Genomic DNA, 27,268 nt, shown 5'->3' with positions numbered 1-27,268 from the left:
TTGGAGTCAGAAAAAACTCATCTTCCTGAGTTCAAATCTGGCCTCAAATACTAGCTGTGTGACCCTGAGCAAGTCACTTAACCTTATTTGCCTCAGTTTCCTCATCTGTAAAATGAGCTGGAAAAGGAAATGGCAAATCACTCCAGTATCTTTGCCAAGAAAGTCCCAAATAGAGCCAAGAAGGATAAGACAGGACTGAATAAAACCCTTGACTCTAGGTCCATTGCTCTTCCTGTTCCACCATGATTCACCCTCACACTAGAAGGCTAATAGCAAGATAGAAAACAGGAAGAGAAGGGCTCAAGGGGGCATGTGAAGAGGTTGGTTTTGGGGAAGAGGAGGCCACCTGTTCCTCAGACTGAAGTAATCGAGGAAATGGCAGGGGATGATGTCAAGAGATGGACACATGAGATAGTTCTTGGACTTACAATTTTTTCTTATAAATTATGAGTGAGGACTCAAGTGAGAAGAGAGAAAGAGAGCTATTGGAGACTTGACAAGATCTTAATATAAGGAATGTGACCTTGTACAACAGATAGAAGCCAAAAGAGATCAATAACTGAGATGTGTTCCACAATAGCCAAATTCCCAACCCATACACATCCAGACTTCTTGTTCAAAGTTCTTGTGGTCTCATTGTTTCATGCATAAATGACACCAGTAGGTCCTTCCTTGTTTAGGTGGATGACTTGGATTCTGTGAGTCTGAGGTTTGGGTGCAAACTTCTTGGCCCACAGGGAGGAAAATTGACCAAAGCTGAGTCTTACCCAAAGAGTTGATGAGTTAGAAACTGCCCTTGAAGGAGTCCTGTCTCCTGTCCTCTCATTCTCATCTCTAGGCTTCAGTCTCCTCACTTACAGTTTGGATTTTGGAGGCAGTCAGGTGTGACTTGCCCAGGGTCACATAACTAGTAAGTATCTGAGGAGGGATTTGACTCCAGGGCCGTGGCTCTATGCACTGTACCACCTAGCTGCCTCAGCTTATAGTCTGAGTAATAGTGTGTGTGTGTGTGTGTGTGTGTGTGTGTGTGTGTGTGAAGATTAATATATAAGTTTTTTTATTTTCTCAGTTTCCATAGTCCAAGGTCAGACTATCTTCCTCCAAGATCCTTATACAGATGCACAGATAACATTGTATTCATTACATTTTACATTCTCTGCCCCCAGAACATCTCCTCACTTGGAGGCAACTGTCGTTTGGAGCCGGGAACATAGGAGATGCTCTGGTGGATGCTGGATCAGTGGGCAGAAATCAAGGTGTTGGAGGGGAGCTGAGCTAAGCTGAGCTAAATTGGGGTGTCGCTGCCTAAAATACCCAGCAGGGGGCATACTCACCCTTTCAGTTGTCATCTGCGGGGGTTGTGATTGGCAAGCCAAAGCGGGGGTGACTGAGTCTTGGCCCCAGCCCTAGAGTGGATCTGAGCGAGGGAGGGAGGGAGGGAAGGAGGGAAGGAAGGAGGAAGGGAAGGAGCTGTTCCTGGGAGGGCCTGTCACATCCTAGCTCAGAGCATCAGTAGAACATGGAATTGCTACAAAGCTGGCACGACCTATACTCTGGGGACCAGGCTAGCTGGGATGGAAAGTGGAGAAAGGGGTTCTGAGCTCTTGGGTTTTTGAGAATCCCAATCTTGGGGTGGGGATTGGAGGGGCTGGTATGTATGGTGGGAATGACAGGCATCCTTATCCTAAGGGAATGACGATATCATAGAATAATGAATTGAGAGTGGGAAAGGACCTTAGCAACTGATCTCCTTATTTTACAGAAGAGGATTCTGAAGCACAAAGAGAAGTGACTTTCCCAAGATCACACAGCTGGCAGGGAGTGGAGCTGAGATTTGAACCCAGGGTGGTACAGAAGATTGGTAGCCCTTCAGTCAGAGAATCTGAGTTCAAATGCTGCCCTGTCACTTACTAGCCATGTGACTTTGGTGAATCACTTATCTGTGCCTCAGTTTTCTCAGTATAAAATGGGAGGGGGGGAGTGTTAGACTAAATGGTTTCCAACGTCCTTCCATTTCAAGATCTATAACCCTACAATAACCTCAGTTCATTCCATTACCTATGCCACCTTAAATCAGAGGGATTAGAAATTCGATAAGGAGATACATGCCCTTCTAGTCAGGTAGGAGAAGGTCAATTAGTCGGTCTGTCAATAAGCATTTATTAAGCATGTACTGGACATCATGCTAAGCTCTGGGAATACTGAGAAAGGCAAAAACCAAATCCAGTCCCTGATTTCAAGTTTGCTTTCACTAACTGATGGGAGGAAATAGCATGCAAAGAACCAGGTACAAACAACCTACATCCAGGAAAAACTGGTCAAGTTTAAAGAGGTCAGGAACCCTAGATTCTAGTTTCAGTTCTGCCACCAAGAAGTTATGTTTGGGAGACAATTTTGTCATGTATAAAATGAAGGTGATGGGCTATGAGGAAAGCGGTTTGGTTTTGGAGTGTCAGGACCTGATTTGGAGTTGCAATTTTGTCTTTTAGTACTTGTGTGGCCTTGGGGAAATCACTTGACCTCCTTGGGCCTCAGTTTCCTTATCTGTAAAATGTTCCAGATGACCTCTGATGTTCCTTTCAGCTTGAAATCTTTTATTCTGTGGCCAGATGACTTCTTTTAACTCTATGAATCTATAATACGGCCACCTGGAATCTGAGCCAGCCTCTAAGAGGCTCCAAACTGGAATCTTACCATTGAGTAACACTGCAGAGATTTCTCTCCAAGCACAGGACTTTTCCTCAATCCCCTGCTCCCTGGGTGTCTCTCAACTCTTTATGTCCTATGGGATCCAAGGCTGAGGGGTGTGGGTAGGGAATAGGTCCAGAGTCTCAGACTGGCATGTTGGGATCCCAGGAACATTGCCAAGCAGTCCTGGTGCTTGGGGAAGGGGGTGAGACTATTTATTACACCATATTTAGGGCTGGGCCTTCCCAGATAGCTTCAAGGGATATCTTGAAGCAGAGAAAGTTCCTAAGCATAAAACTAGGAATTGGGATTCCTGGGTTCACCCCCTAGTTCTGTTGTTAATGAGCCACAGATAAATAAATCTTTCCTCTCAGTTTCAATTTTCCAACCTGTGAAATGGTATAAGAAGTCTGGGTTTTCAGGTAGGTGGGAAAAGGGGAAAGAACTTGTTGTCTCCTCCTTAGGGTGGAGAGGAAGGCAGTAGCAGGGCCCACATTTAGAGAGGATGGGGATTCTCAGATGACTGTGTCATGTTGAGGATGGGGATTCTCAGATGACTGCATCATGTTGGCAGGTGCAAAGGGCTTCAGGTGAAGGAGTTGGGATTTCCCTTGCAAAGTGCATTCAAAAGGGTTGAGACGAACCTGATCCATGGGAGTGTAGAGGAAGTCTCTGGGGCCTGGCCTTATTGAAGGGTATTGGAAGTGGAGGTGGGGGTGGGTCAGGCAGGGGTAAAGAGAGGGGCAGAAGGTCAAAAGGAAGAAAAGAGAAGTTGTGGAGAATAAGGGAGAAGAGTTTAGCGACAGAAGAGGCAAGGGGGAGCTAGGGAGCTCTTTAGAATAAGAAGTGACCTTCAGCTCCCAATCTTCTGGTCTTTGGGTTGCTTTGGTTACAGAATTTTTTACTATAATAATTGTCCTCCCCCCTCCCTACCCTATACATTGCGGGGACATCCCTATGGACAAAGACAGAAGCAACTGTCCACCTTGCTTCATGGCTCCCATGCTAATTTCTTTGCTAGCATTAAATGGCCTATGAGAGTGGGAACTGATGGAAGGGTCTACATCTCTCAGGGTCCGGCATTTTTGTTGTCATAAGGGATAAGGGGCCCCAAGGTGGGGTCTGGGGCAGCCAGACAGCCTCCTTATAGGGGAAGGAAGCTGATGGGTGGCGCTTCTTGCTTCCCCTACTGGGTTGCTATGGAGCAAGATAAGAGAAGCCAGTTAGGCAAGAGGAAGTAGGCTAGGGCCGGGTCCCTGCTCTGCTCCAAAGAGGACACAATTACTGTCCCCAATCCATCAAGGAGTTAGTGTGGGATGGAGATGGCTCCAGATCTCCAAGAGGTTTGGATGGGAGGTATGAGTCTAGGGACTCTCATCCAGGGTCCCAAGGACAGATGAGAGAGAGGGATTCTAGCCTCACAACCTTTGTCAGTGAAACTGCAAAGGGTAACTTAATGGGAAGTTGGAGAAGGGGAAAAGATAGGTCTTGAGGGGCCAAGACAAGGAAACTCTGAAAGAGGAGACAGGAGTGTATGTTTGAGAGGTAATGATAACCTCACTTACATCTGATTTTCATGGATAGGAAGTGCCGAGAAAGAGTGACTGGGTCACCTAGAAAATTTTGCTTATTCAAAACACTCAGTGCCTCCAGCTATTACCCTAAATCTGCTTCCCTCAGGCTGGCTCTTCCCTCCTCCCCTCTCCCCCTACCACCCTTTCTGATGGCCTCTTTTAAATCCCTGCTCCTGCCACTCAGGTCGGGATTGGGTATCACAGGGCCTTGGTTCAAATTCCATCCCTGCTACTTACTGTCTGGAGTGACCCCCAGATAAGTCACTTTACTACCCTAGGGCTCAGTTTCCTCATCTTTAAAATAAGAGGGTTGGACAAAATGGCCTCTGAAGTCCCTTCCAACCCATAATATATAATTTTATAATCCTATGATGTCTCCTGGGAGGCCTCCTGTGTTTTTAACCTGGGTGACCCCACTTTCTGTTCCTCTGTTGTCCCAGTATCTTTCCCTCTGAGGGTCTCCCTGAGCCCCCTTGAGGGATCTTGAACGTAGCACCCTCAATCTAACTGTGTTGCTTTAGGACTATAGAGAAGTAGGAGAGGGAAGTCCTGAGACAGGAAGTACTGGGGGTGGGGGTGAGGGGGTGAGGGAGAAGGAAATTATGGTCTCCCCAGCAGTCGTTAATAAAGTCTTCCTAGACCAGACGGTGTTCCTCCTGCAGCCGGTCAATGGCCACAGGTGCTCGGGCGGTCATTGATTTGCAATGCAGATAGATCCCAGGCTGCTGCCCCCAAACTTCGTGGATCTTATAAGAGGGTGCCAACTTCCGGACTGGGCTACTTGGGCCGAGAGCAGCATGTGAGACAGGCTTCCCTGCGCTCTGCCTCCTGCCCACCTACTGACCCGCACAGCCCTCCTCGTCCAAGCTACCTGCTGTGACAGAATGTCTCTGCTCAATCCAGTCCTGCTGCCCCCTGAAGTGAGGAGCTATCTAACCCGAGGAGAGCGCTTCATCAAATGGGATGATGTGAGTGGGGTAGCAGCCGGGGTGGGGGGGCGCCATAGAGAGGGGTCTGAACCCTGGGAGGAAGCCAGTGGGTGGGGGGCTCTTTCTTAGCAACCTCCTGAGGTCAGGTAGTGAGGGGAGATTGTCTGGGCACGGAAGCGAGCCATCACTGAGTCTAGCCTGGCTTCTCCACCCTTTGGGGCTGAGGGCTTCATCTAAGGCAAAGTGTGGGGTGTGCCTGTGGGTGTAAATGTGTTCCCTTCATGTGAAGATTCATCTGTTTGTGTCACTGGGTGATTATCGCTGTATCTGTATTGTGAGCACTCATATTTGAAAACATGTACATGTCTTTGTGTGATTCTTTCTCTGTGCTCCTGGGTGGGTGTGGTGCAGAGGGCATCTCAGTCAATCAATCATCTAGTACTTAGCAAATGCCTACTAGATGCCACGCACTGTGTGAGGGGTCTGGATACAAAGACAGAATCAATATTCCTGCCTACAAAGAGCTTATATTCTAATGGTATGAATGGGTGTGCATACTTGAACATGTGGATGAGCACTCCATGGCAGCTACTAAAGAGGCAAGGTCAGTCTCTATTAGTTATTTCAAAGTATTTATCTGTCTCTTCCCATTGCCAACAGGTAGGATAAAGATTACTTTGACTGGGGGGTTGAATTAGCGTGGGGGACGGCCAGGAGGGGCACAGAGAAAAGAATATAGTTCCTATTATAGGCCAGGGACCATGCTAAGATTTCATTTGAATCTCACAACAACCCTGGGAAGTAGGTGCTAGTATTTTATCCCCATTTTGCAGCTTAGAAAACTGAGGCAGAGAGAGGTTAAGTGACTTGCCCAGGGTCACACAGCTAGCAAATGTCTGAGGCTGGATTTGAACTCAGGTCTCTATCCACTGTCTATCCACAGAAGAGGGTTGAGATCCAGAGTCAGGGAGTTAGGGGCAGAGCTATAGTGGAATTCTAGTTCTCTGTCTCCCAATCTCTTGTTCAGGATTCCCTTTCTACCCCTCCTGTTCAGCAGACCTCTGGCTAGGATTTTGGCCTTCTACCTCTTCCTCCTTCAGGATCCAGTGAGCAGGGGCTACAAAGAGATGCTTAGCCTTGCTCAGCCGCCTCAGGCTGCAGGTTGGTAGAGGAAGGGAGCAAACAGGGTGAGATCCCCTGAGTCCCCAGGGAACAAGAGATCTTCCCAAATCCAAAGCCCTCTGTGCTATCACAGCTAGTAAAGGGGAGAATAGAGCTGGGGGATCACGCTTTCTTTGCTCTAAGGCTCAGCTTTCTTAAGCGTCTCATCAGCCCTGAAAGGAGAATTTCCTTCATTACCTACATGACATACTAGTTGAGGTTTTGATCTGCTAGTGCCTTGACAATACATCCCAGATTCTTCATGTCCCCTAAACTGCTGTCTCTCTTTGATTAGTCCCCTCCCCAAACCCCTAAAACTTCTTTGTTTGGGCCACTAAAAAGAAAACCAGGAACTGTCGTCTGAGGAAGCAGCGGGAGGAAGAAGAGATGTGAGGGTGGCTGCAGGGCCTGGGGAGCTGGGAGGGTGTGGAAGGATCAGACATGAGCAAGGATGCCAGGGTGGACCCAAGAAATCCTCTCTCCAAGGGAGGTTCTTCCTGACTCTCTGGAAATCAAAACTATGCACCAAACTCCCTGAGTCCCCTGAATCCTAGGGGAGGAGAAGAGAAAGAAGGCCCAGCTAGAGTGGCTTTTCTAGACCTCTGGTGAAGAGGCTTCCTTCCTGGTGATGGGGACTCAGATGGCATAAGGTCAAAAGATCAAAGTAGCCAAAAGTGATCCTTTGGGCCAGTGCCTACATATAATATATCATAGAATCATAGCTTTAGAGTTGAAAGGAACCTATAAATTCATCTAATTCAATTCTTGTATTTTATAAAGGAGGAGATTGAGGAGTAGAGAGATTGAGACCTGCCAAAGTCACATGAGTAGTTAGTGGCCTGAGACCTGAGTCCAGCATTCTTTCTTCTGCACCAAGTTGTCCCCTGTCAACTGAACTACTAACCTATCAGATAAGATAGGTTACTGGGCCCCTCCAGTTAGTATCACTTTGAATGAAAGTGAGTCTGGTCCCCTTGGTGATAGGCCTTGGCCCCTGAGGTATGGGAATAAGAGAGGGGATAGGTTTTTTTGGGGGGGTGAAGAAGGGGAAGTACCATTGAGTAGGAGTAGGTTGTAGGGGTTTCCAGGAATCAGGCAAAAGAAGTGCAGCAAGTTCAAAGTGAAAGGTGAAGTAGTCTCTTAGTTCTTTTGGGAAAGTGTATAACCAACCAGACTGAGGTCAAGGCAGAGGGACTTCTGAATTCCTTGTTAATTCACCTCTGTGAATCCTCCCCCACACCCCATCCCCACCTCTCTTGTTGTCAAAGTAGCTACAAGTCCCTGACCTATGAATTCAACAAAGAAACATTTATCAAGTACCTACTTCAGGGTACTATGTTAATCAACAGAGGTAAAATAAGGCAAAAGATACATGCCTTGTTTGGGAGATATTGTTGGTACAGTGGGGAGAGTGGTAGATTTGGAGTCCAGGGACCTGGATTCAATTCCTAGCTCTATCACTTATAGTTATCCCATTCACTTCCAGGGTAGAGGCAACAGTGCCATCCACAAGCTGGAAAATCCATGTAAAATTTTTTGTCTCCCACTTTGTACCAGGGAACAAATCTGAATTTTTTTTCTTTTTCTTTTTTGGGGTGTTTACAGGACCTTATTGTAAAATTTGGATCAAGTTTTTGGTCATAGGTTCTGTGTCATCTACTGGCCTCTGTGTGTTGCTTGTGGCTTCTCTGAACTCCCCAAAATTCCCATTTAATTTCTTATGCTGACCCGAGATATATAGAAACCTTCATGCAGGAAATCGAAATGTGGAAGGGATAATTGTACTTGTGGGCCTTGGACAAGTCACTTAGCTTTTTCTTGGCCTCAGTTTCCTTATGTGTAAAATGAGGGGGGATGGGATTAGATATCCTTTGATCTCTTAATCTATGATTATATGATTCCCTCAAGTAGCTTACAGTGTAGCTAGTAAGATAGGACATTCATAAAAAGATAATTAAAGAGGCAAATGAGTGACAGAAACAGTAACAACTAGCATTTGCATAATGCTTTAAGTTTTGCAAAGCTCTTTTCAAATATTATCTCATTTTATTTGCATGCAAATAGTAATGATTTGTTTCCTCTCTGCCCATGCTTATTCCCTCCATTTCTTTTTCTTGTCATTGCTATGCATGTTCAGAACTTTAATAATAATAGTGATGGCAGTGGACATCCTTGCTTTACTGTAGATCATATTGGAAAGTCTTCTATTAGTTTTTCATTACAGGTAAAGTTAGTTTTATTTTTGTTTTCCATAGTTTTTTAAAAATCATATCAAGGAACGGTTCATTTATTCCTATGCTTCTAGTGTTTTTCTGAACAAAACTATGTTAGTTTATCAAGAGCTTTTCCATATTTATTGTTTTTGCTCTTAATATGGCCTATTATAATCTATCATTTTCTTAATTTTGAACCAACCTTGAATTCCAACATAGTCACAGTAAACTATCTTGTGAAAAGAGCTTTCACCGACAGTATGGCCTTTTTGTTAATATTTTATTCCATATTTTTACATCAATATTCATTAGAAATATTGGGCTATATGATTTTCATTTTCTGTTTTAACTCTCCTAGGCTGGGTATTAGGAACACATTGTTTCATAGAAAGTTTGGAAGGATACTATCTTTTTTTCCCCTATTTTTGAAACAATTCATGTAGTGTAGAAATTATCTGTTTTTGGATTGATTGATAGAATTTGATGGTAACTCCATCTGAGTCTGAGTTTTTTCTTTGGAAATTCATTCATAGCTTGTTCAATTACTTTTTCTAAGACTGGGTTATTCTGCACTAGGTAGTTCAGTGGATAGAACTCTGGGTTTGGAATCAGGAAGACTCACACTCATTAATTCAAATCCAGACTCAAACATTTACTAGCTGTGTGACCCTGGGAAAGTTACTTAACCTTGCTTGCCTCAGTTTCCTCATCTGTATAATGAACTGGAAAAGGAAATGGCAAGATACTCTAGTATCTTTGCCAAGAAAACCCCGAATGGGGTCACGAGGAGTCAGACATGACTGAATGACAACAAAAATAAAAATTCCTTGTTCTGTTAATCTATGTATTTCATATTTTTTTGTGAGTATTTATTTATCTCATTTGAATTAGCCATTTTTATTCTGGGATAGTCTGGCTCAGACTCATTTGCCTGTCCCTCAGTTCCAGGCTTACTTTCAGCTAATCAGGAAACCTCCAAAATACTGTTGGACCTTTGTTGCCCCACGTCCATTTTAAATCATTTCCAACTAGATTTCCCTTCCTTCTACCCCTTTTCTCCAAAATGGTTTTGTGTAGGAAATAAAATGAATTTAAGTATTACAGGGTCTCAAAGTTAGAAGCAACCTTGTAACCCTCTGGTCCAACGCATACCTGAACCAGAATCCCCTCTACAGTGTCTTCAACAAATGACCATCCCGACCTCTAGTGAAGGAGGCTGGGAATTCACTCTCATCCAAAGGACCTCACTTTTGGACATTCCACTTTTAGATAACTCAGATTGTTAGGAAGTTTTCTTTTACATCAAAGCTGAAATCTTTCTTTTTGCCACTTTGTCCAAAGTATGAGATACAATCAGCTTTTCCCCATCACCTTGAAAATAGGTTACGGCACACAAAGTCAAGAAGCATTTACTAAACACCTACTATGTGCCAGGTACCGTGTTAAGCGCTAGGGATACAAAGAAAGGTAAAAAAACTCTCTAAGAGAGCTTTTATTCTAAAGGAGCTCACAGGCTATAGGGAGAGACAACATGCAAACAACCATGTACCAACAAGATGTAGACAGGATACACTGAAGAATATTTCTGAGGGAAGGTACTAGGGAATTAGAAGAGGGTGCTTGTAGAAAGTAAAGAAAGTCAGAGAAGATGGTGCAGAGATGAGGAAGGAACAGATCCCAGGCATAGGAGGCATGTCCTGAGTGAGGAAATGAAGCCTCATTTGGGAGAGGGACAGTAAAGAAGGCCAGTTACATGGGCCCATAGTGTGTGGAGGGGAGGGAGGGGGTAAAACCAGTGAGAGGAATGAAAGACCTTGAGAGACAGAGTTTTGGGATAATTAACAATTTGTTCATTAGGTTAGCCAGTAGTCAATAAATTGATGGTAAGCAGTTTTTCTCAGTAACCAGACTCCCAACAGATGAGTAGGTGAGCTTTAGCTCCTCCTGCTGAGAATGTGGCTTGATCACAAGCTTGATCTCAGGATCACAGAGGAATCCATCCCCATCTAGACCTCTCTGGTTAGTTTTCTCCTTCATGAGCCACCCTAAATTCTAATGGAGAGGTACAAGGACAGGGCCTCCTTTCACCAGGGTAAGAACTCACCCAGATTGGATTCCTTTTATCCTCTAAACAGAAGTTAGGTCTCCTAACTGAGTGGGGCCCTGTCCAAGATTGAAGAGCATGGTCCTTGAAGGCTAGAAATAATCTCATCAATCACTCCTGTGCTTCAGAGACGCAGAAAGACCTGGGCCTTAAGGAGGAAAGAGAAGGAGAAAGAAGCCTGGATTCCAATTTAATAATTGGTTATTAATATAATAGTATAGTAATAATTTCTCTCAGTAGGAAGGGGTCAAATTAAGATGGGCTATCAAAGCCAAATAGAGAATTTTACATTTGATCCTGAAGGTAATAGGAAGGCACCGGAGTGTATTGAACAGGGAGGATGACATGGCCTTTCAAAGGGTGCTAGAAGACTTCAGATGAGGGAAAAGTCTCTCCAAGCTGGGCTGGTCAAGTAATGCTTTAGGGAGGAGGTGGGGCTGGAACTGGGCCTTGAAGAAAGAATGGATCTCAGAAAATTGAAGGATGGTATATAGCAAATTGAATGCTGGACTTGGAGTCAGGAAGACCTCAGTTCAAATCCCACCCTCAATGCCTAATAGTTGTGGTGGTGGTTGTTTGAACTTCATTTTTGAAGAGGACCAGAGGATCACGAATGATGTCTTGGTTTTTGAATGCCAAAGTCATCAACCTCACTCTCTCTTCCTGGCAAGACAAAAGTCAAGACCTCCGTTGATGGATGGCTCAGGGTGCAGTGAATGACCTTGGTGTAGATGCCTGATCAGGCTCCACAGTGCCTACTGGCTGTATGACTGGAAAAGTCGCTTAGCCTAGCTGGGGCTTCCTTTCCTCATCTGTAAAATGAGAGTGGTAATACCTGTAATGCCTACTTTACAAGGCTATGAATTTTATTTGGTAAACTTCTATATAGCTATATATGTCATCAATGTTTTATATATACCTATACACATATAATTATATATACGTATATAAAATTATAATAAATAAAATGAAGAAATAAATAGACCATCTATAAAACATAGATTATATATTATATTCTAAATAAATAAATTAAAAGGTAATATTTATATAGTGTTTACTATATGTCTGGCTCTGTGCTAAGTGCTTTCCAATTATTATCTCACCTGATCCTCACAACAACCCTGGAAGAGGGGTGCTGTTCTTATCCTCATTTTACAAATGAAGAAACTGAAATGTGTATGTATGTATGTATGTATATACATATGTGTCTGTCGGTGTCTATTATATGAAAAGAATACAAGCAATGTATGTGGTATATTTGTTTGACACTGAAATGGACCAAGAGGGTTTACTTTATCATGGGAGATACGGTTAGCAAAATAGGGGCAAGATGGAAGCTGTACGACTTTAGTGGTTTCCAAACTTAACTGATATCCTTATCAGTTAAAAAAATTGCGTACCAAAACAATATATGTTTCTTTACAAATACTTATATATTGTAGATATTTACATATGATATATAACATATTCTATTTTATTTATATAACATATGACATTATATATAATAATGCTGTATATTATTTATATGATATATGTAATATTACATATAACTTTCATGTTGTTTATATATAATATAGAGCATATAAGGCCACATATTATTTATATATAATATCTAACATTATGTATAATTTATGTTAAATAGCATTATCCATGTAGATTTCATATATTCATATATTTACTTATTTCTAAATTATATACCTTTATAGCATGGCATAGATAGAAAACTGCCTCTGGAGGCAGGGAGACCTGAGTTCGATTGCCTGGCATATACTAACTGTGTAACCCTGGGCATTTTACCTGAGTCCCAGGATGCTCTCTAGGACCATAAGTCACAGAGGAGTTGTGAATCTGCATTGGTAGAGGGAGGTTCCTCATTCATCATTCCCCAGATGAGGAAATGTCTACCACCGATGCAGATTTGCAACTAGATCAATGAAATACCAGGTCTGGTTCCTATCCATGTTTCTACTTGTGTTCTATATTACTAATAATCATGTACGTTATAAAACTTAAAAATAGAAATGAAAAGGATAAGGTGAAGATGAAATCATATTTGATTATTGAATGAATAGAGAGTGTGTCGAGTTAGGAGGGTGACTTGGCCAGAGCTGAGATTTGGGGATATCAATTTAGCTTCCTTGGGGAGAATGGCCTAGAGCTGGGGGAAGCCTGGAGGCAAGGAGATGAATTAGGAGGCTATTGTAATAGATTTGGGCCTAAAGGGATATGGGAGGGTGATAAAGCAGAAGTCAAGAGTGACAGTGAGAGGTTGCTAACCTGGGAGATTAAAAGTATGACCATATCCTGGACCAAAGTAGGAAAGTTCAGGAGAGGGAATATATGCTTTGGGAAAGATAGTAAGTGTGGTATTTACAACATAGTTCTCAATCTTGTCATGCCTGCTTATCCTTTGCCACTCATTCTTTTCCACCCAAAAGGAAAAGGGCATGGGGGAGGGCTGTTACTCATTAATTACTACTCTGGAGTACAGAGCCCACCTCCTGAGTGGCACCTGCCACAGACAAGAATTGATCTGGGGGCAGGGTTTGGGGATGCTGAGGGGTGAGGCGGAGAAAAGCGATTTTGCTTGTGAAGCTGCTGTGGATGTCTGGGTAATGCCAAGGTGAGACAGTATCCAACAGAAAAGGGTTATTGGCAATGTCAAGGGTTGCAGAGAGACCAAGATGGATGAGGATCTTTTGAGAAGAGTCCATGAGATACGGCAATTAAGAGATGGCTAGTAGCTTTGGAGAGAACAGTCTCAAGTGACTGATGAAGTCCAAAGCCAGATGGTAGAGGGATTAGAAGTGAGTTAGAAGACAAAAATTAGAGGCCCTGAGGTAGACAGTTTGCTCAATGAATTTAGCTGAGAAAAGAAGGAAAGATATAGTATTATAGCTAGAGGGTATGGTCCGATCAAGTGAGGCTTTTTAAGGAGGAGAGAGATATGGGAGTGTTTATGGGCAGCAGAGAAAGAGCCAGTAGATAAGGAGATTAAATGAGAAGATAGACTCTCTCACCTGAAGAGACTCTGGAAGGGTTGATTCTGTTAGAGAAGACAGGATGGGATCAAGGGTGCATAGACAGGGCTTTACCTTGGCAAGGAAAAGGACTATCTTTTTGTGAGAGAACTGGAGTCAAGAACAAATCTCATGGTGCCTTGAAGCAATTCAGTTTGGCCTAAGGAAGAGAGAAGGGGCAAAGGATAAAGGGGGGATGGGGAGGGGAGGGAGGAAGGTGGGTGCTGGATTGCAGAACTAAGCTTCTTTCTCTACAGGAGACTTCAGTGGCATCCCCTGTCATCCTTCGAGTTGATCCCAATGGCTATTACTTGTACTGGACATACCAAAGCAAGGTGAGAGCTGCCCTTAATCCCTTTTCCTCTACTTTTGCATATAACTTCAGGCTTATTCCAACAGGAGAGAGAAGATGGTCCTTGGGATAGTTCAAAGAGGCATGTGGAAGAGAGAAATCCCAGAGAGAGTTAAGCTACCAAAGATCGAGGTCTCAGGGCCTTCTATTGGAACTAGAGGAAATGGACCGTCTGGCCCCTGCCTCTGGGCAGAGTTGGGCAGAGAGACAATGCCCAGATGATCAGCTCTGAACAGGGAGTCAGAGTTTCACTTCCTCTCAAAGAACAGCTGGAAAACTCACACACACACACACACACACACACACACACACACACACACACACACACACACACACACACACTCTCTCTCTCTCTCTCTCTCTCTCTCTCTCTCTCTCTCTCCCTGAGGCTTCACATCTCTTCTGTGTAGTTGCTGCCACTGTCTGGACCCCAGTATTGTTGGGAAGGAGAGGACTGGGTTTGGGGTGATCTGACAAAATGTTGGGAACACCTAAAGTCCACAAAGGGAAAGTCTGAGCCAGGCCCCACCAGGATGACTGAAGGGAGGAAAAGAGAAAAGCCAGGACAGAGTCCAGAGATCCAAGGGATACCTGTCTTTCTTTAGGTCCCCACACAGGTCAAACAGTAAGATTTTAGAATTGAAAGAGGCAATAAAAATCATGAGCCCCTCTTTTAGAAGAAGAAGTTGAGATCCAGAGAGGGCAATGACTTGTCCAAGGTAACACAGTTATTTAGTGACTGAGCTTGGAACAGATCCTAAATTTTCTAGCCTCTGAGTCAGAGTTCTGCCCATCAGTCAGCTCTAAAGGGAAGAAAGGAGTGGGACAAGACAGGACTGGTCAAATGGCTATTAAGAAGAGGAAAAGGGAAGAAATCCAGAACCAGGAGGGCTGTTCCATGGTCCACTCTAACTATACCATCCTTTTTTCTAGGAAAAAAGGGATTTGGACATCTATAGTCAGACTTACTAGAGGGTATATTTGGATGGATCATTTTTAGGGGCTCTGATAGCCCCACTCTCTCACCTTAACTCCATCTCACTCCTTTCTATCTCTATCTTCTCCTCAAACCTGGATTATCGCAGGAGATGGAGTTCCTGGACATCACCAGCATTCGGGACACTCGGTTTGGAAAGTTTGCTAAGATGCCTAAGGTAAATAGGACTGAGTGGGTTCTGTTGGGACAGGAGAGGAGGAGGGGAAGGGCCAACAGCTAAAGTACAGAGAAGAAACTGACCCAAGAGTTTAGAAGAAGGGGTGGGTGGGGAGCAGAACCTGGAGCAGGTTGGGATACCTGGATTCTGAGCAAGAAGGGAAATTCACGGGGCTAGGTGGCAAGAGCTAGAGCCAGAGGCTAAAGGGATGTATTCTCTGCTGCCTGTACTATTCTTGGGTCTTTGACCTTTCCTCAAGCCTTTGAGGATATGCTGTCCTCTCTTCCTCTCATAAAAAAAATGAACGAGGAGCTGGAAGAGAAGGTCAGGGAGGAAAAAGAGATGGATAGGTTTGTCTAGAGTCCATCTCTGCAAACCGCCTTACCGCTGGAGCTCCCCAGATTTGACCAGAGTTCTCTGGTTTCTGCCTACATCAGGCTTCACGTACATTTATAGGAACCCTTGCTTGGGCTGTGCAGGTGAGGATGGTAGGGGCAGCAGCAGTGAGCTTGGTTCCTGGGGACTGGGAAACAGAACTCCTAAAGGTAGCCTGACACCCTGGGCAAGTCTCTTCCACACTGAACGCTTCAGCTCTCCCTTCCCTCTTCCCTGTTGATGATGATAAGATAGGAAGGAAGGGCTAGAGGGATGTGTTGTTTGGGGCCTCTCCTGAGCTGGGCATGATGGCTCCTGTCAATGAAATCCTTGAGAAAAGAGGAGCTAAGAAAGACATGTTACTTGGGTTGGGGTGGGGAACAGTCTTCTAGCTTGCTCCCTCCCTCACTACTGCCCCTGTATTTCAAACACCTCCTGAATGGGGCTATTGCAGACTCAGAAACTTCGGGAGGTTTTCAACTTGGATTTTCCTGACAACACCTTCCTGCTGAAGACGCTGACTGTGGTGTCTGGCCCAGACATGGTGGACCTGACCTTCCATAACTTTGTCTCCTACAAAGAGAATGTCAGCAAGGTGTGTGTATGAGAGGGGTGGGATGGGGGTGGGGAGGAGAGTTTCAAGAAGAGCTAAGGAGGGGCAGCTAGGTGGCACAGTGATTAAAGTTCTAGCCCTGTAGTTAGGAAGACCTGAGTTCAAATCCAGCCTCAAACACTTATTAGACATAGCCTAATATAAAAAAAAAGTGGTGAGGAAAGGTCTGAGGATACAGTAGGAGGGGAGGAGAGTCTGTCATCTCTCAGGTAATCCTAGAGATGGGGAACCTATGGCCTTCTAGGTCCTTGGGTACAACCTTTTGACTGAGTCCAAATTTTATGGAACAAATCCTTTTATTAAGGGGATTTGTTCTGTGAGGTTTGGATTCAGTCAAAGGGTTGTACTGAGGACCTAGAGGGCTGCAGGTTGCCCACTCCTGAGAGCCCTTGGCCTCAGTTCAGAAGAAATCCCGTTGGGTTTATGGTGGGTCCTGGATCCTGACCTGTCATCTCTTGCCTCTCATAGGACTGGGCTGAAGATGTTCTGGCCTTGGCTAAGAACCCATTAGCATCCAACGCCCCCCGGAGCAGGTTTCTGGATAAGATGTGAGTGATTCTCCTTTTCCCACTGTTTACAATCACTCTCACCTACCCCACCAGGCTTTTGCTGCCAAGTCTCTGGGGAGTATGTATGTGTGTGTGTGTGTGTGTGTGTGTGTGTGTGTGTGTGTGTGTGTGTGTGTTGGGGGAGGGAGAGGAGGAAGGAGGGATGAGGAACCAGGACCTCACAGGTTGATCTCTTCTCACCCCAGCCTAGTAAAACTCAAGATGCAGCTCAATCCAGAAGGAAAGATCCCCGTGAAAAAGTGAGTGCAAGAAATTCCCATCACCCTCTTGGTCTGGCCCCTCCATCCCCCCTCCTTCTTCCTCTATTCCACTCTCCTCCTCCTCCTGACCCCTTCCCCAATTTGTACCATTCCCCTGCCTCTTCCCTTTTCAGTTTCTTTCAGATGTTTCCTGCAGACCGGAAACGAGTAGAGGCTGCCCTCAGTGCCTGTCACCTTCCCAAGGGCAAAGTGAGTATCAACTTCTCTCCCCAAAGCATTCTCTCTTACCCCACCCCCATCCTCATCTCTTCTTACCCAGGGGTGCCTGCATGGTCAGTGGACTCCTCAAATTGAGAAGCCTATGGAGGAGTACAGGAGTCAACTTTCTTTATGTAAATTTTGTAAATTTTCTTAATTTCTTGATGTAAATTTACATTTACATACCCTCATCTTTCTCTACCAATTCTTAGTTTTCATTTCTTATACATAATGATCGTGATGATAATTTAAAAGATAGTGCTTTAAAGTTTGCAATGCACTTTCCACATTTTGTCTTATTTCATCCTCACAACAACCCTGTGAGATAGAAGCTTTTATTATCCCCATTTACAGATAAGGAAACTGAGGCTGAAAGAATGCAGGGCTTCCTGACTCTATCCTTCCTACTCATGTTCCCTTTTACACAAAGATGACCCCCCCCCCCAATCCTACCATCATTAAGGAACATGCTTTGAATTATGTTTTCAAGTAATGGAGGTGGCAGAGAAGGATCCAGGGATCAGAGTCCAGCTAACTGTGATTTGTCAGTCCTTACTTATCTGTGTGATAAGAGGACTTGGTCCAGATTAGTGGTCAGACTCAAGAGAAACAGGGTGGGGAAGAGCACTAAACCACACACAACAGTCCCTGCGGACCACATACTGACTTAAAAAAACCACGTGTTTATATATTTCTTTATTTATCAACAAATCAGCATGCCTAAACAAGATAGGAGTTACATTTTAATCTGGTTCAGGCTGCACAGAGGAGTGTTGTGAGGCATGCGAAGGCCTTGTATTTGATAGCTCTGGTCTAGATCAAAGTGTGGTAAATGTGGTGAGAGACTTCTGAGGTCCTCAAAGTACTTTCAAGGAGTTCACAAAGCCTAACTATTTTCATACTAAGACATCTTAAGGCTGCTGGTGTTTCAGTGGATAGAACACTGTGCTGGGAGGCAGGAAGACCTGAGTTCAAACCTAGTCTCAGATACTTCCTAGCTATGTGACCTTGGACAATTCACTTAACCTGTTTGGAGGTTAATCCACTGGAGAAGGAAATTTCAAACTACTCCAGTATCTTTGCCAAGAAAATCCTGTGGACAGTTATGGTCCATGGGGTCATGAAGTTTGGGCAGCTAGGTGGTATAGTGGCCTGGACAGAGTGCTGGTCCTGGAATCAGGAGGACTTGGGTTCAAATGCAGCCTTAGATACTTACTAACTGTGTGTTCCTGGGAAAGTCTTTGCCTCTGTTTCCTCATCTGTAAGATGAACTGGAGAAGGAAATGCCCAGTATCTTTGCCAAGAAACTTCCTAAAGGGGTCCTGGGGTATCGAACACAGTTGAACCACAACAAAAACATTTTAATTTCTAATTTGCTATATATCCATAGGCATCACCCACATAAACAGAAGCTCTTTTATTAAGTAGGTAAAGAGACCTAAAATTTTGAGATTTGCCAGTCTAAATAGTCTCTGAGGTCTCTTCAAGCTTTGGAATTTTTTTTAAAAAATTTTAATTTTTTGGACTGAACTTGTGATTTCCCTGTTGGAACACTTAGAAGGAACTCCCTTCAGTGATATAGATCTGCATCTACTCTGCAGTGTCCATTCTTTGTACTTGTATCCCCAGAGCCTGGCACATAGTAGGCATCTAATAAGTGCTTATTGATTGAATGATGGTAGGGAGTACTAGCTGAGAGAATTCTTGATGAGATAAAGTGACTTTTTCCACTGTCATTATACCACAAGCAGGATTTGAACTCAGATCTCCCTGACTTTGAGAGTGTCTCTGTGTCTCCTTTGCCATGCCACCTCTTAAAGCTCTGATGTAAAGCTCCATTGGAAACCTGCTAATATTCTCCTCATGTTAAGAACTACAAGGGGATCTCATTATGGCAGCCATACTGAGGAGAGCCTTAATAGGGAGGATCCTGAGGCATGAATGTGATGTCAGAAAATCTGGGTTTTTGGGTTTATTTCAACTCTAATCAACTATGTGAGTGGATAAAGAAGGTCAGGGGAAAGAGACTTGGATTTGGAGTCAGAAAGACTTGAGTTCTAATCAGGGATGTGCTAGTAAATGTTTAATAACCGACTCTCCTGGGAAAAAATGTATACATGCCATTTATTCCATATTATTAATATTTCCTCCATCACTTTCTCAAGTCCATAAATCAGCAAACAATGGATCAAACCCTGATTTGTAGCATTTGCCAGTTTTCTGAGATGTAAGTACTCACACTGAAATTTTGACAATCAGTTTTCTGGAGCAGGTTCTAACTAGCTCCAACAAACCTCTGATTCTAATCTTGGTTTTATCACTTACTACCTGCTGTGACTTTGGGAAAATCAAAGCATCTCTGAGTTTCAGCTCTAATTCTCTCAAAAATGAGGTGAGATTCCTTGATTTTCAAGGTTTCCTTCCAACTCTTAAAATACTCTGATTCTAAGTCACCTGATCTGCACTCACTTTAATCTTTACAGCTAGAAAACTTACCTTCCAGGGTTTGGACACTTCTAGGCTTGTGTTGGATCCCTTATTGTTGGCTTGGTCACTGTGAAGGTTAAAGGTGTTCAAAGTGCCAAGTACCACACCTGACTTGGTGTGGCCTTGCTGAGTGGGTTCAAGCTTCCAGGCCCCTGATGGAAATGTTCCCTGTAGTAGACAGAAGTCCTGGCTTTGCTAGGTAGGGCAGCACCAACACCTTATTCCCACTCCCTAGTTCACTCCTCAGCTGCTGCCTGACTCCTTGGTTGGTTTACAAGTGATGCAGGAAAGCTCAAAGTGAGGCTTTTCTAATCGCCAAACCCAGCCAAGGAGCCACTGCCCCCCTTTCCTAGGGACCAGCCATAGCCTCGGGACATTGGCTTGGGCTTTGGCCTGTCTGGATCTACTTCTTGCAGAGATCTGTTGGGTCCTTTCCTACAAGTGGATCTCAGTTCTAGACTTGCTGTGACCCTCCCCAGATGGAAGGGTCTTGCTTTCCTCCTTTGTACCTTCCCTCTCATCTACATGGTACAGTAAATAGAGCCCCAGAGACTGAAGTCAGGAAGACCTGAGTTCAAATAGAGCTTGAGACACTTACTAGCTGGGTGACCCTGAACAAGTCACTTAACTTCTCTCAGTCTCAGTTTCCTCATCTGTAAAATGAGGATAATAACATCTACCTCCCAGGGTTGTTGTGAGGCTCAAATGAGATAATAGTTGTGAGATGCTTAGCACAGGGCCTGGCACTTAATAAATGGTTATTCCCTTGTCTTGTACATGTAAAGACTCTAAATGCCCATTGAACTGGAATTGAGACAATATTCTCAAGAACATTTTGGGAAGGTTGAAGATATATATATATAAAAAGACACTTCCCTCCCCATCCTGCCTGCTGCTGATGTGCAGAGGTGGGGGTCCACAGATATGGAACATTGGCACATTTAAAATATATTAATGGCATATTAATTAATGTATTAAAATTAATTATTTTAATTGTAATGTATTGATTAATTTAATGTAATTAGTTTCATTGGATATTTTTTCTCTTCCCTTTTTTTTCTTTAAAAGAATTGTTAGTACTAGGAATGTCTCTCTGGCAAGAGGAAGGAAAGGAATCTAGATGGTGCAAAAACAAAAAGAAGTTAATAAAAATCTATTTTTAAAAAGTACTTTTATTTGAAAAATAAAATATTATTTACAAGAAATATAAAAATAGTACTTTTGAGAAATACAAATAATACTGTATGAATTATTGTTGCCTTTATTTTTATTTTACAGAAACTAGCATACATCCTCAAATGTAACAGGTGCTCAGTACCTTTGTTAATTGATTGGAAATGGAAGCCTTTTCTTCCTCCAATCTCAATTGGCCCCTGGTGTCTGGTACCTTATATCTTTGCTACACTGATCAGGGGTGGGGGTGGGTTCTTTCTGTCTTTAAATTTTTCTTTTATTCATTTTAAGCTTAAATACAAAAAGATTTAAAAAAACCCAACCCATTTTCACACATACAGCACAACACAAAGAGAGGATTCAATATGAAACCATAAATCTCCATTTCACACTTTTTTGGAAAAACTATGTAATAGACATTACACATTATTTTCAAAGCTAGCCTGCTTTTCTGTGCTTCCTTCTGAATTTTCTTTTGTTCTCTGCTGTGTAGTTTAAATGTTTTTTTCTCCCTCCTCCCCTATTCCACACTAGGGAAGGCCATGATCAGACATAGATGTGTATGATTATGTGTGTGTATATGTATATGTGTGTGTGTGAAGCCATGCTACAGATACTTCTTTTTATCAGTTCTTTCTCTAGAGGTGGATAACATCTTCCTTCTTAGGTCCTTTGTAGTTGATTTGAGTATTTGTAATACTCAGAATAACTGGCATTCACAATTATTCTTCAAACAATATTGCTGTTTTGTATACAACATTGTCTTGTTTTGCTCATTTCACTGCCTTATTTCCTGCAAGTTCTTCCATGTTTTTCTAAAATCAACCAGCACATCATTTCTAATAGCACAGTAGTTTTCCAGTATGATCGTATAACACAACTTGTTTAACCATTCCCTAACTGATGGGTATCCCCTCAGTTTCCAGTTCTTTGCTACCACAAAAACAGTTGCTATAAATATTTTAGAACGTATAAAGTCTTTTCCTTTTTTCCTGATCACCTTGGGAAATAGACCGAATAGTGGTATTGCTGGGTCAAAGGATACACAGTTTTATAACTCTTTGTGCGGGGAGGTTTCCTAAGGGAAGGAATTGGTAGAGAGTTTGTTGATAACCTATTTGTCCCCTCCTCTTCCCAACCTAGAATGATTCCATCAACCCTGAGGATTTCCCTGAGCCTGTCTATAGGAGTTTTCTCATGAATCTATGTCCCCGACCTGAAATTGATGAGATCTTCACCTCTCAGTGAGTTTCTTGGGCATGAGTCTAGGTCACAGGTGTGGGGAACCTGCAGCCTTGAAGCCATATGTGGCCTTCTAGGTCTTCAGGTGTGGAATTTTGACTGAATCCAAGTTTTACAGAACAAATCCTTTTATTTAGGGGATTTGTTCTGTGAAGTTTGGATTCAGTCAAAGGGCCACACTTGAGGACCTAGAGGGCCATATGTGGCCTTGAGGCCACAAGTTCCTTGCCCTGGGAGGGCATGGTTTATGGGAGAAGGGTTAGGCTCATGTAGGATCAAGGGATTGGGCTGTTAGAGGCAGGATCAGCAGGCTCTGGCCTTCTATGGTAGCTTGTTGTTGTGTTTGTCCTTTGTTGCCAAAGAAGACCGTGCCATCAGAGAAAAGATGACATGACTTGCACTTGATTGTTTTGAGTGAGGGAGGGCTATGCAGGTCACCAGCCTCCCTTCTCCTCTGGAGCCATCTGGATCCAGTGATCAGATATTCAACAGGATGACTGGAGATGGCCCAGGATGCGATGGGAGACCTTGGCCCCTTTAGGCCAAGGCCTATTAGGTTCCCACTTAGGGTGAGGTAACGCCCATTCAGTGAGGATCAGGAGTTTATTAGTCACCCAAGAATCCCTGGAGATCATGAATCTAAGATTTTCTTTCTCTACTTGGATTGCAGCCATTCTAAAGCAAAACCTTACATGACCAAGGAGCATCTGACTAAGTTCATTAACCAAAAACAGCGAGATGCCAGACTCAACTCCTTACTCTTTCCACCAGCCCGGCCTGACCAAGTACAATGTCTCATTGAAAAGTATGAGCCCAGTGGCATCAACATCCAGAGGGGTGAGGCTCCAAACCCTTACCTACAGCTTTTTTTCTTCCCTAAGCCCTCTTTTTACCTTCTTAAGCTCCTGAATTCCCTATCTCCCTAGCTTTCCAACTCTATTTTCTTCCCATCTTGTGGCTCCAGGCACTTTTCCAATGCATTCTCTCTGAGCTATAACCAGACCTTCTCTCCTCCCTCCCTGACTCAGTGAGATCTCCTGGCACCCTCTTTTTTTGTCTAGCAATGGGGAACAAATCTTAGCATTCTGTCTCCCTGCCTCTGCTCCTAAACTTTCCCCCACATAATGGTATCTCTTTCTTTCTCAGGTCAGCTATCCCCAGAGGGCATGGTTTGGTTCCTATGTGGTCCTGAGAACAGCATAGTGGCCCAAGACAAGCTGATACTGCACCAGGATATGAGTCAGCCTCTGAATCACTACTTCATCAACTCCTCCCACAACACCTACCTGACAGGTGAGGCTGCTTCCCCGCAGAGTAAGGAGATTTTGATAGCTCTCCTATAGCTACAGTGAGGTGAATGAGCTTTGCCCTGGGGTATTACATTTAGAAGGTACTTTAACAGTGGAAAATTTTCTCCCCCCCCCCCCCCCATATGTGTATACACTCACCTCAGATGAAGAATGCTTGCTCTAGACACACAAGATTGCTAATTATTTCCCTCCTTCAAGAGAATCAGTTCATCTGCTCACCCTGGGACTTTGCCTCTGACCTTTGTCTGAGCATCTCATCCCTTGGTAACATTTCCAGTCCTCCTCCCCACATTCTAGCTCTAAGGGTTGAGGATATTGGTTGAGGGTAGGATGCCTTCTCATGAACTGGGGGTAGGATCTTGGTGCAGTAGATGGGGCACTGAGCTTAGTGTCAGGATAGACCTCAGTTCGGACCCCATCTCAGACAATAAAATTCTGTCCTTTTTAAAATATATTTTGATCTTTAGCCTATTTTAAATACTAAAATAAAATAAAAATTAAAAAGTGTTAAAGATAAAATAAAATTAAATTAAAAATCAATAAAAATGATTGACAGTCCAGAGCACTAGGACTCAGATACTTAGTAGCTGTGTGATTTCTCTGTGCCTCAGTTTCCCCATCTGTAAAATGAAGGTGAGAGATAGATTTGATGGACTTCCAGCTTTAAAATAAACTGTATATCTGAGTGAGCCTATCCTGTCCTCTTGTTCAGCTGGCCAATTCTCTGGACCGTCATCCTCAGAGATGTACAGACAGGTCTTGCTCTCTGGTTGCCGCTGTGTGGAGCTTGACTGCTGGAAGGGGAAGCCTCCTGAGGAAGAGCCCATCATCACCCATGGTTTCACCATGACCACAGACATTTTATTCAAGGTGAGATGATTGGGAAGGAGAAAGGGAGATCAGAGATCTGGGAAGGGACTAAATCATTATGAGTAAGAGCTGGGATGGCTCAGAGAAGAACTGAGATCCAGAACTTTAAGGAAAGATTAGCCTGGTGGAGGGGTGGAGGAGAGCAGATTATGGGATGGGAGGGGAAAAGGGCTATGTGAAGGGCAACCCTGGAGTTCTAATCACCACACATTCCTCTCCTCCAGGATGCAGTGGAGGCCATTGCTGAGAGTGCCTTCAAGACCTCACTCTACCCTGTTATTCTGTCCTTTGAAAACCATGTAGACTCGTGAGTATCCTTCCTGTACTCCCAACCTCTCACCTCCGTCTCTGACCTCCCACTTATATTTCTAGCCTCCTTGGAACTCCTGTTTCCTCAAGACTCCATAAACTTCCATAGGTCCCTAGTCCCTGTCACTCAGGCCTCCTGGAAGTCCTTGGACCAACTTATCCTGATGATTACATTTTAATGGAAGGGGAGAGTCAGGGAGGGAGAGGAGATGACTCGGGGGCTCATCTCCTTCTCCATGACATCAAGTAGGAGATGAGATGAGGCCTCTCTCTAAGATCCACAGGTCACTTCCTGTTCCCTTCACTCTTTTTGCTTTTTTTTTTTAACTCTTAATTTTTTAAATTTAATTTTTTTCAATTAGAGAGAATTTCCCCCCTCCCATCTTTTTCCTTGGGGTGAAAATAAAAATAAAAATAAAGCCCTTGGAACAAATATGCATAGTCAGTTTCTCACATTTAATACTCCTAAAATATATACCTCATTCTTCACCTTGAGTCCATCACCTCTCATAGTGAGTGGCAAAATTTTATCAGGAAGTGAACAGCATACTTCATCCTTTGGACAAAGGTTTGGTCCCTGCATTGATTAAAATTCTTAAATTCTTTGCAGTTGTTTGTCATCAAAATGTTATTGTGTAAATTGTTCTGGGTTTGCTTATTTCACTCTGAATTGGTTCATATAGGTCTTCCCAGATTTTTCAGACGCTTTCCCTTTTTATCATTTCTTACAGCATAATAATACTCCATTATATTCCTATGCCATAATTTGTTGAACTAGTGCTCAATTGATGGGAGCGTCATTCCTTTCATTTTTATGTCACAACCTATTCCTTGCAGGCCTCGACAACAGGCCAAGATGGCAGAGTACTGCCGGACCATATTTGGGGACATGCTCCTCACCGAGCCCCTGGACAGGTTCCCTGTAAGTAGCATGCAGTCCTTGAGAATAGAGAGTTCTTCATCCTTTATATTTCTATCAACTGCACATATAAAAGTATCTGGCACATAGTAGGCACTTAAATACTTATTGATCATTTGACTGGACAGGAGAGCAGTTAAGAGAGTAGATCATGGTTGATTGCAAGATGTCTGGGCTCTATAGGAGAATTTGGGGTTTGGATCCTGTTCTATACACCTCAGAGGAGATTAATTAGCTTAGGTTAGATAGCATTTATGTAGTTTTAAGATTTGCAAAGTGTTTTGCAAATATGATCTCACTTTATCATCATAACAACCCTGGTTGGTCAGTGTTATTATTATCCCCACTTTACAGATGAGGAAACTGAGGCAGACAAAATATAAGTGACTTGCCTGAGGTCATACAGCTAGTATATGTCTGAGCCTAGATTTGAACTCATATCTACCTGACTCCAGGTCCAGTGTTCAATCCTAGTTGCTGCCAGGGGAAGATAGGTGATACTTAACTCTGATACTCTCCCTTCCATATCCCTCAGGTGAAGCCAGGGGTCCCCCTTCCCAGTCCCCAGGACCTTTTGGGCAAGATCCTCATCAAGAATAAGAAGAATCAGTCCTCAGCTCCTGTTCCACCCAAGAAGGAACCGTGTGAGGAGACAGAGGACTTCAGCCAGCCCAGTCCAACCATGGGTGAGGATACAGGTGAGAAGTCTTAAAAGGATGGGCTGGGTCACCAGGCTTGGGATAGGAGGATGTAAAGTCAAAAAAGGTGATGGAAGGGAATTCATAGACAGGAGAGACTGGCCTCTGTCTTTGGCAAATGGGGCCTGTTCTAGGGCAAGGGGTATTATGAAATGGGATTGTGGTTAATCAAGGCGAGGTGGGGGGTGAGTTTCCCCAAAGAAGATATCGATGAAGTTATGTTGGGAGATACTGGCATATTAGAGGAAACACTGAATTTGGAATCTTGAAGATCTGAGTACAAGTCTTGCCTTGACAGCATGTTAGTTTTGTGACCTTGGGCAAGTCCTTAAACCTCCTTGAACTCCAGTTTCCTGATCTGTAAAATGGACTGAATTATAACTACTCTCTCAGGTTGTCAGTGAGGGTCAAATGAGATCGTGTATGTATAGTCCTATGTAAATGTAAGATATTCTTATAACAGTGTGGGTGGGAGAAGAGGAGGATGAGCTGGAGGAAGAGGAAGAAGAGGAAGAATCAGGTAACCTGGATGAAGAGGAAATTAAGAAGATGCAGTCGGATGAGGTAGGAATGAGAAGGGAGTGGAAAGGCATTCCCCTCTCCCCAACCAACCCAAGAGCTATCTGTTCTTCTGGCTCCTCCATAGAAACCAGCCCCTAGGACCCCTGGACTTTCAACTCCCAGATAGTAGAGTCTGGAGGGGGTGAAGCAGAGGTTTCAGGACCACAGAGTTCTACAGGCTTGGATCTTTGCTTCCTGCAAGCCCTCCCTGCCCGCTTTTTAGCTTGGTGCTCCCCTTCTCTGTACCTTCCTTCAACCCCTATCTTTTCACCAGGGCACAGCTGGCCTGGAGGTGACAGCATATGAAGAGATGTCTAGTCTGGTTAACTACATCCAGCCCACCAAGTTCATCTCCTTCGAGTTCTCCTCCCGTGAGAGACCATGGGATAGGGCTGGGGGTTCAAGGAAGTGGGAGAGAGGGGCTTAGAGAGGGTGAGATATGTACAATAAGGAGGGGCCCCTGGGATAGAAAAGCAGAGGAGTGCTTGG

The 27,268-nt window shown here is 43.7% G+C and overlaps 1 protein-coding gene across 3 annotated transcripts in view; it reads left to right on the top strand.

Annotated features, from left to right (window-relative positions):
- The first annotated feature begins 4,854 nt into the window (after positions 1-4,854).
- PLCB2 (phospholipase C beta 2) overlaps positions 4,855-27,268 on the top strand; it is a 39,787-nt gene continuing 17,373 nt past the window's right edge. For all 3 annotated transcript variants that reach the window (XM_072624727.1, XM_072624726.1, XM_072624725.1), the window contains exons 1-16: positions 4,855-5,230; positions 13,947-14,024; positions 15,127-15,195; positions 16,025-16,165; positions 16,652-16,731; positions 16,938-16,991; positions 17,126-17,201; positions 22,014-22,114; positions 22,783-22,949; positions 23,259-23,405; positions 24,135-24,292; positions 24,517-24,599; positions 25,439-25,523; positions 26,056-26,218; positions 26,682-26,782; positions 27,054-27,150. In XM_072624727.1, coding sequence (XP_072480828.1) covers positions 5,147-5,230; positions 13,947-14,024; positions 15,127-15,195; positions 16,025-16,165; positions 16,652-16,731; positions 16,938-16,991; positions 17,126-17,201; positions 22,014-22,114; positions 22,783-22,949; positions 23,259-23,405; positions 24,135-24,292; positions 24,517-24,599; positions 25,439-25,523; positions 26,056-26,218; positions 26,682-26,782; positions 27,054-27,150 — 1,684 coding nt within the window. In that variant the 5' untranslated portion in view covers positions 4,855-5,146. The remainder of the gene's footprint in view (positions 5,231-13,946; positions 14,025-15,126; positions 15,196-16,024; positions 16,166-16,651; positions 16,732-16,937; positions 16,992-17,125; positions 17,202-22,013; positions 22,115-22,782; positions 22,950-23,258; positions 23,406-24,134; positions 24,293-24,516; positions 24,600-25,438; positions 25,524-26,055; positions 26,219-26,681; positions 26,783-27,053; positions 27,151-27,268) is intronic.

Source organism: Notamacropus eugenii, chromosome 7 (assembly GCF_028372415.1).
Source record: "Notamacropus eugenii isolate mMacEug1 chromosome 7, mMacEug1.pri_v2, whole genome shotgun sequence".
Lineage (NCBI taxonomy): Eukaryota > Metazoa > Chordata > Mammalia > Diprotodontia > Macropodidae > Notamacropus > Notamacropus eugenii.
The sequence above is the reverse complement of the archived record's forward strand: the minus strand, read 5'-3'. Positions and strand labels throughout refer to the sequence as shown.